General features: G+C 37.7%; 2 protein-coding genes and 1 pseudogene across 2 annotated transcripts; all 3 read right to left on the bottom strand.

The window, feature by feature from the left end:
- Nucleotides 1-5,740: 5,740 nt before the first annotated feature.
- On the bottom strand, nt 5,741-7,394 carry LOC106351799 (cyclic dof factor 1-like). Its single transcript, XM_013791538.3, has 2 exons — nt 7,158-7,394; nt 5,741-6,644 (listed from the first exon to the last, which is right to left on the bottom strand). The coding sequence occupies exons 1-2, from the start codon at nt 7,254-7,256 to the stop codon at nt 5,922-5,924; spliced, it is 822 nt and encodes a 273-aa protein (XP_013646992.2). The 5' UTR covers nt 7,257-7,394; the 3' UTR covers nt 5,741-5,921.
- A 1,681-nt stretch (nt 7,395-9,075) lies between these two features.
- LOC106351798 (protein EMBRYO DEFECTIVE 514-like) lies at nt 9,076-10,377 on the bottom strand. Its single transcript, XM_013791537.3, has 2 exons — nt 9,983-10,377; nt 9,076-9,536 (listed from the first exon to the last, which is right to left on the bottom strand). Exons 1-2 carry the CDS (start codon nt 10,280-10,282, stop codon nt 9,225-9,227), a joined length of 612 nt encoding a protein of 203 aa, XP_013646991.2. The 5' UTR covers nt 10,283-10,377; the 3' UTR covers nt 9,076-9,224.
- Nucleotides 10,378-13,165: 2,788 nt separating this feature from the next.
- LOC106383394 lies at nt 13,166-14,463 on the bottom strand (annotated as a pseudogene).

Here is a 14,463-nt window from a genome sequence, read left to right on the forward strand (position 1 = left end):
ATCGTTCATGTACCCACTGTTCTCGTACAGGTCATGATAATACTGAGTGCTTTCTTCTTCATGGATATCCTGACTGGTGGCTAGAACAAAGGAACACAACTACTTCTCGTGGCTCTTCTCAGCGAGGAAGAGGAGGCCGTGCATCTAACTATGGAAACCGTGGTCGGGGGTGTTCTAACTCAACTAGAGCCGCTTCCAACAATATCACGGCGTCGCCTTCTACGAATGCTGATTCAATTGCCCAGATTACTCAACTTCTTCAGCAACTTCAGGGTGCTAAATCAACAATCTCAACCGAAAGACTTTCTGGTAAAACAACTATTGCAGATGTTATTATAGATACTGGTGCGTCACATCACATGACGGGTAATCTAGCTCTTCTTAGTGATGTAACAGACATTATGCCCTCGTCTGTCAAGTTTCCGAATGGGCGTTTTTCACAAGCAAGGAAAAAGGACACACTTGTTCTAAGCAAAGACTACTACTTATCAGATGTTCTTTTTGTGCCAGATTTTAACTGCACCCTAATCTCAGTATCACGACTACTCAAACAAACCGGCTGCATTGCTATATTTACTGATACTTTGTGTGTCTTGCAGGACCGTTTTACGAAGACCCTGATTGGAACGGGTGAAGAACGAGAGGGGGTGTACTACTTCACGGGTGTCACGGCTGCACGAGTTCATCATACTGAGGTTAAGAATTCTTCAACATCAGAACTATGGCATCGACGGCTTGGACATCCTTCTTATCGGATTTTGTCAGCTTTACCTATTTTAGATAGATTGGTTTTTGATTCTGAACAAGCTGCGTCTTGTGAGATCTGTTTTCGTGCTAAACAAACACGACAAGTTTTTTCTGAGAGTTCTAATAAAGCATTTGAGCCGTTTTTTTTACTGCACTGTGATGTGTGGGGTCCGTATAGAACTCCATCTTCCTCGGGCTCAAGATACTTTCTAACTATAGTTGATGACTTTTCCAGAGCTGTGTGGACTTATCTAATGTTGGAAAAGTCTGAGGTTGCTCAACTACTTCGTGAGTTTATTGCTTTGTCTGAGAGACAATTCGGAAAAACAGTTAAAACAATTCGCACTGAAAATGGGTCTGAATTCATGGTTCTCACGCCATTCTTCAAGCAACATGGGATTGAACATCAAACCTCATGTGTGGATAATCCTCAACAGAACGGTATAGTTGAACGAAAACATAGACATATCTTAAACGTTGCACGAGCGTGTCTCTTCCAAGCTCGACTACCAGTTTCATTCTAGGGTGAAAGTATTCTCACAGCAGCACACCTTATAAACCGGACTCCATCTCAATTACTTCAGGGACGAACACCTTACGAGCTTCTCTTTAATAAGAAACCAGACTTTGATAAACTAAGAGTTTTTGGATGATTATGTTACTCTCATCGCAAATCGCGGGACAAGGATAAGTTTGGTGATCGAAGCAGGAAGTGCATTTTTGTTGGATATCCATATGGAAAGAAAGCATGGACATTGTATGATCTTAATACGAATGAGTTCTTTGAGAGTAGAAATGTTGTTTTCTCAGAAACTAAATTCCATGGAGTTGATACTGAGGCATATGTTACACCTCCGTTGAGTGCCTTGGATCCTACGGTTGATGATTGGCTTCTTCCTCCTGCAGCAGTAAGGGGGAGTTCCTCGTCACCAACAACCACTACGCCAGTTCAGGGTCATGAGGCTCTGGTTTCTTTGTCACCATTACGTGACACCCCTGCTATGCCTACGACTGCCTCCTCTGTTCCCTCTACGACTGATATCAGTAACCCACCTACTAATGATATACCTGGCTCTCCTCCTGCACCTGTATCATCATCTGATGAAGTGCAATCTACCTCTCCAGGAATCCCTGAAATACTACGCCGCGGTGAACGTCTTAGGACACCTTCAGTTCTCTTGAAAGATTATGTGACTCACTCTGCTACACTACACCCCCCCCCCCCTCACTCTCACTCCAAGTCTGATCATGGGTCTCCACAAACGGTCATAGGTAACACACCTTATCCTATCTCAAGCTATATTTCTGACCATTTGTTTTCAGAATCACATAAGGTGTTTATGGCTGCGCTTATAAACGATGAGGTGCCAAAGAACTTCAACGAAGCAGTGAAACATAAGATTTGGAACGATGCAATGCACACAGAGGTTGATGCATTTGAAGCTAATGATACGTGGGATGTTACACAACTCCCACCAGGAAAGAATGCGCTTCGCAATCAATGGCTTTATTCATATAAATACAAGGCAGACGGGACTATTGAACGACCTAAAGCTCGACTAGTTGTCTGTGGAAATAATCAAGTTGAAGGAGAGGATTTTACAGACACGTTCGCGCCAGTAGCAAAGATGTCAACTGTCCGGATTATACTTAAGATTGCAGCAACCAAAAATTGGCTTGTCCATCAAATGGATGTTAGTAATGCATTTCTTCATGGTGACCTGGACGAAGAGATCTATATGAGGCTCCCTCAGAGCTTCAAAGCCTCTGGTCCTCGCATGGTTTGCCGGTTAAAGAAGTCTCTCTACGGCTTGCGCCAAGCCCCACGGTGCTGGTACTCAAAACTTACGACAGCATTGGAAGAGTTTGGATTTTCTCATGAATATGCTGATCACTCTCTTTTCTCTAAAGTTCGTGGGTCTATCTGTCTGCATATACTGGTCTATGTAGACGACTTTATTATTGCTTGTAATGACGCTACAGCACTGCAGGAGTTCAAAGACTACCTTCAGAAATGCTTTCGAATGAAGGACCTTGGAAAATTGAAATTCTTTCTTGGCTTTGAGGTGGCTCGCAATGACTCAGGCTTCTATTTGTCTCAACGGAAATACGCTCTTGATATTATCTCTGAGACTGGATTGCTTGGAGCTAAGCCTTCTCCGGTTCCTATGGAACTAAACCATCAGCTTGCACGTGCAGAAGGTCCTCTCGCGAATGCTTCTCAGTATCGTCGTCTCATTGGTCGACTAATATATCTCACTAATACGCGTCCTGATCTTGGTTATTCAATCCACATTCTTGCTCAGTTCATGCAAAAACCACTTCTACCGCATTGGGAAGCAGCTTTAAAAGTTGTTCGCTATCTCAAAGGCAGTGCTGGCCAAGGAATATTTCTGAAAGCCGCAGATTCTCTTAACATTAGTATCTACTGTGATGCAGACTGGGGTGCGTGCCCAGTCAGTAGAAGGTCTCTTAGTGCATACATCACTTTTCTTGGTGAAACTCCAGTGACTTGGCAAACTAAGAAGCATGACACAGTTTCTCTTTCTTCCGCAGAATCTGAATATCGGGCAATGTCGGTGGCTGTTAAAGAACTAAAGTGGCTGAAAGAACTCTTCGACTCTTTCGGCATTTCACCTTCTCTGCCAATGAAACTCTACTGTGACAGTCAATCGGCCTTGCACATCGCTGTGAATCCTGTCTTTCATGAATGCACTAAACACGTGGAGAGGGATTGTCATCATACTCGCGACGCTATTAAAGCCAAACTCATCACAACGGAACATGTTACGTCCAAGAATCAGCTGGCTGACATTCTTACCAAACCACTACCGCGTCCCTTGTTCGAGAGTATACTGTCCAAGTTGGCTGTTCGAAATCTCACACTTCCAACTTGAGGGGGAGTATTGGAGATAACTCCTATATTTATCTAGATAATGATGTATTCAGTTGTGCGTGTCCTTATCTACTTTGGACCTGATAGTTGTATAAATACAGGGCTATTGCCTTCATAATAGAACAACACAAATTACTACTTCATATCATTCTCATACGATTTCAGAGAGATAGAAGACAAACGTCATTGAGAAGCTGCCTTCACCGGAGTATGCAAGACGTCTGGAAAGATCTAACGAAGAAAAACATGAACACTGATAGCAAAGTAGATTTTGTCGGGACAGAGGCCTCGGAATCCCGGATCTGGTCGGCGAGTCGAGAGTGGATTTCCACGGACAAAGAACGCCTTAGCTGAGTTAGTGAGGTGGTTGGTGTTGCAGTTGAAGGGTGTGGAGTCGTCGAAAGAGGTCTTCAAAACGGAGGTGACCGTAGATCGAGATGGAGATGAAGCCAAACTTGATGGAGCAAAGATATAAAAAGACCAGGTGACAAAGCCTTCCAGGAATCCCCGGAGAAGCAATTTGTGCCGGTGGTGATGAGCCCAGTATCCGCAGCCAAAGCAGTCTCCGCCATTGACGATACAGTACGAGTCCGTACCAAAACAGAAAGCAAAAGAGAAGAGGTGGCCTTGCTAGAACAAAGAAGAGAAGAGGAGGAGAAAGGACGACGCCGGCGTCGAAAAACGCTTTTAGATCTGTTCTCTCGAAAAATTGTGTCAGAGAGGAAACTAGGGTTTTTAACTTTGGCTTTTTCTAGCCTAGTTTGGGTTCGAAGTCCACTCATCTAAAGTTCTCTTCTAGTTCACTTCAATTTTCACTATTTTCTTCCAATATCATGTCTCTTTTTCTACTAAAATAATTCATCAATTATCTGCTAATTGAATAATAATTTGGTTATACTATGATTTTCTAGAGAAAGGGACAAACTGCTTTGCAACAAAGTGAAATTATGAAAAGGCAAAACAAAACAAAAAGAAGAAAAAGCAACTTAACATGCTCTTTACTTTCATCCCCAACAAATACTGCCCACACTTTATAGTACTAAATTTAAATAACAAAAGGTTTAGGATATCACAGTTGTGGCCAATACTCGTTGGGTTGTCCGAAATATCTAAGTTGCTAGTGTTAGATACCAGACCCCTAGTTCAGAAAGAAATAATTTTGGAAAACAATGTGCGCCATCCTTTCTAGCGTAAATATTCAAAAAAGATAACGAATGAAATAAGAAAGATATGATATGAACTTTCTCAACATTAGTTTCAGACTGTGTCGTCGAGGGAAACAGATTGTCTATTTTTCTTCGTTTTAGTTTTAAAACAATATATCCAAAGAAAAATACTACGTACATGCAGTGCCGTGCGAAGGGTTTTAGGGGCCTAAGGCAAATTTTTTTAAAAAATTTATATACAACTATAAAAAAAGAAAATTTCTAATACGATATATCACCTTCGCGAAATACTTAAGTTTAACACTTATAAGAATAAGTTTATTACGTAAATATGCTATGTTATGTCCTATAAGAAAAAAATATATGGATTTAGAAATTGAGTTATTTGTTTTTCGTGGAAAATTTTTTTAGAAATAAATTTAAGCAACTAAACTAGAAATTATTTTAAATTTTGGGGCCCTAAAAACATAATATTATTCGGGGGCCTAAGGCGAATGCATTTTCCAATACACTGTAGGCACGCCTCTGCGTACATGCACTAACACAAGACAAAATATATGAACATTATACACGAGGTTCATTTTTTTTGTGCACCATACACGAGGTTCTTAAGCAATGTAAATTCCCTAATATTCACCATAGTTTCTTGCTTTTTGTTTAGCTTGTTTCCAAATTCAACAAAAACAAAATCGCATTGTCTTGAGCTTGTGCTGTCTTTTCGTGCCCACATTCAAACTCACAATAATTACGTATTGCATAAAAGAGGTAAAATTCATGAAACGTCACTTTTAGTCATTATCTGATCTTATCTTGTTTCTATTTATCCACTCATGTGTAAAGTGATGTCTACCTCATGTATATATTTTGCAACAGTCTTTTACATTTCTACTGTTTATCCCTATCAAACTATCGAATAGAATGCAAACAACAGTCAAAACGAACTTCTCTCACCGTTATTTATTCGTACAACAATAATCAAACTTAAACAGAACTAGAAATTTAAAAGTAATGATACAAAAATGTTTAAGCCTATGAATACAAAGTCAATCAGCAAGAAAAAGAAACTGTAAGCCACATCTACACATAAAGGTCTATATATAGTATGCATAGGATCACAGCCGTTCATGGAAATTGGCTGATCTTGATAACGCAGCTGGATTCGCACAGAGAACTAGAGAAGTCTCAGTTTCTTCTTTGCTAATCTTAACCTCTTTCTTCGAATCAAACCCTTTGAACATAACTTCGTTCTTGATCCCAAGTGTTGTCCATATAGAACTCTTTGCAGCTTCATTAGGATCATCAACTCTTAAAGTCTTAGGGACCAATACAGACCCATAACTCTGTTTTGGCATGATCGTCTCATCTTCATCTCTTGAATGCTTACCAAGAGTAGAATTAGGACTTGAATTAGGCGAAGAAGACAACATTGGAACGTTCCAATAAGGGTAAACCGGGTAAAACCCGGGATTCCACATGTATGGCCACGAATGCATTAACCTATTATCTGAGACCTTTTGATCATCCCCATGGGTGAAATTAAGAACCGGGCCATCTGTTTCAGAGATGGTGGCGTGCTGGTAGTTATGGGAAGAAGATGATGAGTTGTTCTTGTTCTTGCGTCGTCCGGCTCCGACAGGGACACTTCTCATGGTCCCACCAGAGGTCCAGTATCTTTGACAAGCTTTGCAGAAATGGCGAGGTTGGTTTACGTTGTAGTTGTTATAGTAACAAAACTTTGTTTCCATACTATTGCATCTTGGACAGGGAATAATCTTGGTAGGTTTCTTTAATGTTTTGTCTTTCTCCACTTGATCAGTTAATGTCTCCTTTTGGTTCTGAGCCACGAGAATGGGATCGGATTGTTAGAGACGTATGAATAAAAGAATAACAAGTTATAAAAGGCAGAAATTAACTAAAAATCATATATTGCTATGAGTATCTCAAGAAGAAGGTTTTTGTTGGAGAAAAAATGTCTTTTGATAACATGCTTTACCAAAAAGCTAAATTCTTTGTTTAACTTTTATTGATTTAATTAAAAGAAAAGCAATCGTTTTAATATTATTTTATGGAGAAACGAATTTGCTTTTTCGTTTCTTGAAAAGTCACTTAACAAAATAATAATACTACAACCTCAAGTTTACCAAAAACTTGGAAGCCGGGAACAGACATGTTTTGCCTTAAGAACTATCTTCAAAACACGATTTTACTCATTCGTCTAACTTTGAATATAAAACCTTGAAGTTTGCCTTTAACGAAAAAATGAACAAAAACATAGAAATCCTCTTTTCAGTTTAACATACAGAATCAAAACCATGTTTTCGTCTCAGTAATAAAGCAAGAACTAATACCTTTTCTGCCGATATTCCATCTTCTTCAGCCTCAAGAACCGTTGAAAGATGAATTTTCATGCCGAAGAGCTTAATCTCTTGATCTTTACTTTCCTGCATTATTTTCTTTTTTTTTGTTTGTTCAGGTGAGGGTCTCGTTGTTTCGGTAAATCGTGAGATTTGAGATTTAGATACGTTTTAACAAGTGAAATGGATAACACGTCAGCATTTTGTTCCATTTTCAGCCACAAGTGTATGTGGCCTCTGATATTTTACTTTTTTCCCAAACCTCTCCTGACTGGATGGGTTCTCGGATCGGGTTTTGGTGTCCATGGCATATACTGTCTTTTAATTTATTCCTTTATTAAGAAAAGTTTTTTCTTTCGGTCAACTTCTAATTTGCTAAGAAATGTTCACTATACCTTCCGTTGAACAAACAAAGGACAAATAATATATGTAACTAATTCTTGAAAGAAAAAAGGCTAAGATCTTAAGTTCTAGACACGGTAAGAAAGAACATAACGGCAACCATTATGTACCATTGAAAAGCAATATTTTTTAGAAGATTAAATATTACAACTTCTGAATTTGGGCAAGCAAATGTTTACTTTTCAGCTGTCATCATAAAACCAAACCTAGTAAAGAAAGGCTACACATTACGAACCATTTCAATTAGTAGATTTGTTTGAAAGATTTTTCTTTTCTTTTGGTCTCTCAGAAGTCACAAATCTATGCTATATGTATTAATACACAATCTATTCCATTAGTTTAAAACACAGACAACTAAAGGTTTTCTTTTATTTTTAATTAGAATATTTAGCAAATTATTAAAGTCTTAATCACATTTTGGTTCTACCCCAACCAAAATCAATCGGGCATGGTTAAGTTGAATGGATTATAAATTATGTATATAACCAATACACGTTTAGCAAAATCAAAGATATTCTGCCATTTCTCTTTAGACCTTTTTGGCTAAACAGAACTTTGACATAATAAATATATGAACAGTTATATACACACACATTTATGAATTGGAATAACATACCAAAATACAAACAATTTATGTAAAATGTTAAGAAACTTTTGGGTAGGTAAATGTCAGCATCGGGGGGGATGGCTTTGGTGCAGCTCACACGAGAGTTGTCTTCTTAGTTTATCCGTGTAAGGTTTTTATAGGCACGCATAAAGATAAAAAATCATTCATTTGAAAACGATATAAACTTGATTTTTGGAAAAAGACTATACGTTTTTCTTAGTTGGAATATTTTATCAAAGATTATATAAACAAAGCTAGCTGAATCTTTGTGAATATTTATACAAACGCAACGTTTAAATAAACGAACCACGCCAAATCCATATTTTGTGGAGTATTCTTTACTGAGAGCTCAATTATCGTAAAACACGACAAAAAATAGGAAAGATTTATTTTCCAAATTTAATAAAATATTTATCAACAAAAAAAAACTAATTCAATACCATAAAGTATGAACGAATTTCAGGTTGTACGTTAAGATAGAGGTCAGATAATGTCAGATGCCGCATATTTTTTTTTTTCCGCATTCTCATTGGCTATAACTGAAAATGTCTTTTGAGTTTTGAGGTCTCTGCCACATTAGAATCAGCTTACCCCGGGATCTAAACCAAACTGTCTTTTCCACGTCAGATTCTATTGTGGGTCCCGCGAATCACCTGTAAACCACTTTGTTACTTGTTAGATCAAGTAGATTTTTACAATCTAATTAGAAGTACATACTACTACTTGTGAAAACGACATAGCTACGGAGGAGAAGAGATGTTGAAGTAAGAAAACGAATACTATAAAAAGCCCAATAAAAGCCCAATAAACTTTGGTTGATATACTATGTAGTGTGAACATAGAGACAAGCTGTTGCTAGTTGACAAAAAAAAAATGCTGCTGCTTCTACTTCTACTTCAGTAGTGTGATATATAAACCGACAATTCTTCTCCAATAAAATAACATTAGCATCCGACAAGACCATAACTTAATAAGTTTTTCAGCAACAGAACTTAACTTGAAAGCTCCAAAATTTCGTTCTATAGCAAGGCAACAAGAGTCATCAAGCAAATTCATCTTCTGAATCTCCCTCTTCCACCACCACCACGACCACCTCTTCTTCCACCACCACCACGACCTCCCCCACCATGTCCATTGCCGGTAGATCCAGGAGCCTTCATGTTTTCAGGCAAGGGGAGGATCTGATCAACGCACTTCCTGAAGCTGAAATCGTCTGCGGAGTCGTCTTCCCTAACAAGAAAGAAGCACCGGCTTTTCCACATGGGGTGGGTTCTAACTTGGAAGGCTTTGATCCCTCCCCCAATCTTCTTGTCAGGCTCAGAATGGCCCTTCTTGATCAGATCTAGCAAGACCATTTGCTCATACTGAAATGAACAGTCAAGAACATAAATCAGTCCAACAAGTTAGTTAGAAGCTCCAAAAGAAACAGCAACAACTGTCACTTCAATCTTTTATCCACCAAAAGACATTAAGAATCATTCTAGGCACAATCCAACTATGAAACATAATGATGTGCATAACAACAAATAAAACACACTACATAATCCAACATCTACAATCATTATAAACAAACAATAATAAGAGACAAAACAAAGTTTCTAAATACAAACACAATCATATAACCGATTAAGAAACACAATTCTTTTGCAAATAACATTTGAGCAATAATCAAAACAACAACAACAACAGCTTCAGGTTAACTACTTTGAATAAATCTTCTTCCAAACAAATCGCATAACCCAATACATAAAAATTGAAACTTTACAGTTACAAAACCAAAGTAAAGTAACAACAACATGAGACATCATACCTTGTTAACATCGAGACCAGTTGGCCAAAAGTGCATAAACTTGGTAAAGTAGTCGAACATCGCCACAGAGCTACCGAACTCCTTCGGACCTAGCTTCACCAGACCGGTAGACTTCTCTTCCTCTCCCACCTTCTGCTTCTTCGGTTCGCCTCCGTCCTCTGTTTCCTCCGTCTGCTCTCTCTCACGCTTCTCAGAAGTCACATCAGCTTTTGGAGCCGCGGCTTCGACTTCCATCTCTGCTTTCGGGTCTGGGTTGGCTTCAGCCGAAACGGTATTGACGATCTCTTGTTGCTCCGCCATTGTCAAGCTTTCGTACGATTGCTAGGGTTTAAGGGCCTACTGGGTTAAGTGGCTTCTTTATATCGACATGAATGGTTTTCTATTGAAGCGAACCGGTTCGCTCCATTTTCTGAATTTATTATTTACTCCTTTACTTCTAATTAGGTAATGGGTATAAATATTTACAAAATAAATGTACTATAATAATTGATTGTTGTTTATTTTTAATTTTAAATTAATTTATAATTTTTATGTATAATTTATATTAACAATATATATTCTACAGTCTCATGCATTTATATAAATTTTACAAAAGAACTAAATTATAATTGTTGGTTAATACTTTATTTTCATTTGTTAATATGTTTTGAGTCATCCGTTTCATAATAGTTGATGTTTTAAAAGATGTTTGTTGTTTCAAAATAGATGAAGTTTTGATATATTTATATTATTTTTAACTTTACTGAAAACTGTGTAACCAATTAGATTTTACAGTCATTTTTTTAATTGGTTGAATGATTTTTAAATTATATTTGTAAAGTTACTTTTTGGAGAAAAATAAATTTCTTAATCTCAGTACAATGAGTCAGAACATCATGTATTGTGAAATAGAGGGAGTATATTCTTATTATAGTTAAATATATAATTTTAGATTTAAGTTGGATTAGTCGAGTCATTCATGTTGTGAGTATATTGAATTATATATTTTTTTTTCAAATTCAAACTGAAGTATAATTCTTTTTTATTATAATGGGTTTTTAGTAATTAAACCCCTCAACTAAAGATTAATCGTAAAAAACCCCTCAACTAAAAATTTTGTGAAATAAACCCTCAACTTTAATTCTATTAACATATGTTGCTTTCCGTCCAAAAAACCGTGACCGAAGATGACATACATCAACGGTTTATAAGTTGAGGGTTTATAATGTTGAAAACTTAGTTGAGGGGTTTTTTTACGATTCAAAAATATAATTTTTCTACAACATATTTGCAATATTATCCCTTATTCGAGCCATATATTCTCCATATATTGCATTTATAGCATTTAATGCTTCTGTGTCGTCTAAATCGTTCTCCGAGTTTGTGTCGTTTATTCTCGTCTATATCATCACTTCAGCAAAATCTGCATCTGCAAAATTTAAAATTTTGATAAAATCATGTAGTCGCATAATAGCCATTATCACTCTTTTTTGTATATCAATATCATATCTTGGAAAATCAGAAAGAATCCTCCATTTCTTCTTCCAAACCCCGAAAGTCCTCTCGATTACGGAACGTAAAGAAGCATGACGCCGATTGAAGAGTTCTTCTTTATTTATTGGAGGGGGACCATAGTTAAATTGTGACATATGATACCTCAAAACTCTATTACGTGATGACCTATAGAGAGCTAGAAACCCTTGTTTATTGGGATAGTCGAAATTGACAAGATAATACTTGTCTAGTAGAGGCATAGGAAACTCAGAATCACTTTCTTTTGTCATGGTTAGAACAACTGTGTCGTGACATGATCCTGGAGCTCCATTCCAAATATAAGTGAATAATATATTGAAGTCACATATTGCCATGATGTTCAATGATGCATTATCATGTCAATTCCAATACATTCATTGTAACTCAGGAGTGACTTTGACACAAACATGCGTTCCATCCATCGCTCCAACACAACCGCTAAAATACGGATAATTTACTTGGTCCACTAGAAGTCTTTCAGGAATTCGATGTAGTTCTTGTGTTGTTGGAGTTCTAATATAATCACATGCAAGAAGTTCAGTTGCTGTCAAAACTTCACTAAACTTTCTCATCACAGTCTCCTGATTTCGTCCAAACCTTAAACCGACATCTCTCTGAACTTCATTGTGTCCACATATCAGTAGAAATATAGCCACACTTTCTTCAATGTTTATATTGGATGTCGATTGTAGACCGTAATATATTTGTAGAATGTTACACAGTGCTGTGAAACATGGAAGTGACATTCTTAGTAACTGAAGACAAGCTGCATTATCTTCTTGTAAGCGATGCCAAATATTTCTCCATCCCAAACCTCTGCCAGTTCGTTGCAGCGCTCTTTGGAAATTTTGGTCATAATAATTCAAACTTGGTTGAATTACTAACTCCTAAAATTGTTCATTTTACAAATTCCACAACTCAACTCTCTCTCTTCGTAGCTTAGATTGTGAACACCTTGTGACCGCAGTTGGCATATACGAAACACCTGAAAAATTTAAAAGCAAAAAATAAAATCACAAGATTTCAATTTAAATTTTACAATGACATGACACAGAAAACATAAACATACAAAACATATTTTATAGGAACAATGATAAAACATTGTTATAACAAACTAATCTTCATCTTCGTCATCACTTTGATTTTCTTGTGTGTTTCCCCATATGTTGAACATACCTCCTGCTCTGGGTTGTCGTGAATTTTGTCCAGAATAAAAACGACTTGTGAAACCAAGACCGGGTGATTGTGGTTATTGGGTATCAGGCGAAGTTCTTTTTGTTGCGCTATCTGAAACTTCATGATGATTGTCCATAGAAAATCCATATTGAACATGAGTTGGATTTCCATAGAAAATCCATATTGAACATGAGTTGGATTTGTTCCAGCTGATTTGTCATTTCCATGATTAGGTCTTTGACGCCCCCATTGTTGAGCACTCGTTGGTGTATCCCACTGTTGAACATTTGATTGTGTATCCTACTGTTGAACATTCGGTGGTGTTCCCTATTGATTAGGATTCGGTGGTGTGCCCCATTGCTGAGCATTCGGTGGTGTGCCCCAATGTTGAGCATTCGGCAGTGTGCCCCACTGTGGTGCAGTTGGCGGTGCGCCCCATTATTGTGCAGTTGGCGGTGCGCTCCAATGCTGTCCAGTTGGCGGTGTGCCCCACTTTTACGCATTTGGTAGTTTTCCCCACTGTTGAAAACTAGGCTGTACACTCCATTGTTGTGGATTTGGCGGTGTGTCCCATTGTTGCGCATTTGGCGGTGTGCCCCACTGTTGTTGGTTTGGTGGTGCTCCCCACTGTTGAAATCCAGGACCCCATAAACCTGGTGAGCTTTGACCGCCAGAATTATTGCCCACAGAAGATGAACTCCCAGATGATAGTCCCAAACCCAACTGTTTTGGAATATCTTCGTTGTTTCGTGAAACACCAGTCATAGCTTCAAGCAATTGTAGCTTGTCCTCGTCAGTGCTTGAAGCTATATCAATAAAATACTTACGCCAAAATTTTAACTCTTGGAATGTATTAAGACATTTCTAATAAAATTTAGTATGTTTTGTAACTTGTAGATCAATGAATAACGCTTCCGGCTTTTTCCATTCATCGTAATCATCTTAGTCAAACGCACCAGGAAGAAGTTGTTGTAGACTTTGTCGTTGAAAATCTCTAAACCCAGTAATAGTTTCTTGCATTGTTGTCTCAAATGATTGTTTTCGCCGACTTCCTCGTGAATCACTTCCAACATTAGTTCCCGAGCTTCCACCTGATCTATGCAAACTACCCCCTCGTCTGCCACTAGAGTGTGAACTACTCCCATGTCTCCCACGTTGTTCACCTCTTCCAATATTGATTCGAACTGCATCATGGGTAAATTCATTAGAAGGATGTGAATCATCATCTAGGTTGACGCGATACACTTCTTCATTTTCTTGTGTGTTTGGAACTTCAGTGTCTAGCTTCTCATTCCCATCAAAATCTGAGCACCAATGTGTGGAGTCATCAGCTCGTCTCTCATTCATTATCTCTTGTCTTCTTTGTCGTGCAGAATGTTGGGGTTGCGAGTATACATCATGTAACGCAAAACATCGTACCATTATATCCCAAATTTTTGGCATCTCTCTACATCCCTATTCAAAATAGATATATATATATATATATGTATAATTATGTTAATTTTGTAATATGTATGTTAATATTTGATAATGTAAATATAATATTTAGTGGTTATTACCGCTTCGTGATTATCCCACCACTCCGGAGATGCTTAAATCATTGATGTTTCAGGATCAACCGAAATACCGGTGGATTTCATCAGAAACTTCCACATCTTGTATGATTTTTTGAATTCGTCGAGCTTATTTTTGAAAAACCCGTAAGTTATATTCATGTTAAATGCAAGATTGAATGGTTCAACGAGATAATCTCTGCCATGAGCCGTAGGATCTTTCAGAGTATACTTGTTCAT

The sequence above is a fragment of the Brassica napus genome, chromosome A6 (assembly GCF_020379485.1).
Source record: "Brassica napus cultivar Da-Ae chromosome A6, Da-Ae, whole genome shotgun sequence".
In the NCBI taxonomy this organism is placed as follows: domain Eukaryota; kingdom Viridiplantae; phylum Streptophyta; class Magnoliopsida; order Brassicales; family Brassicaceae; genus Brassica; species Brassica napus.

Bases quoted from the DNA above. Each gene is read 5' to 3' on its own strand.
- LOC106351799 (XM_013791538.3), bottom strand. From the start codon at position 7,256: ATGCAGGAAAGTAAAGATCAAGAGATTAAGCTCTTCGGCATGAAAATT. The intron at 6,645-7,157 runs GTATTAGTTCTT...CTCGTGGCTCAG, and splicing joins ATGGAATATCGGCAGAAAAG to AACCAAAAGGAGACATTAAC.
- LOC106351798 (XM_013791537.3), bottom strand. From the start codon at position 10,282: ATGGCGGAGCAACAAGAGATCGTCAATACCGTTTCGGCTGAAGCCAAC. The intron at 9,537-9,982 runs GTATGATGTCTC...TGTTCATTTCAG, and splicing joins CTGGTCTCGATGTTAACAAG to TATGAGCAAATGGTCTTGCT.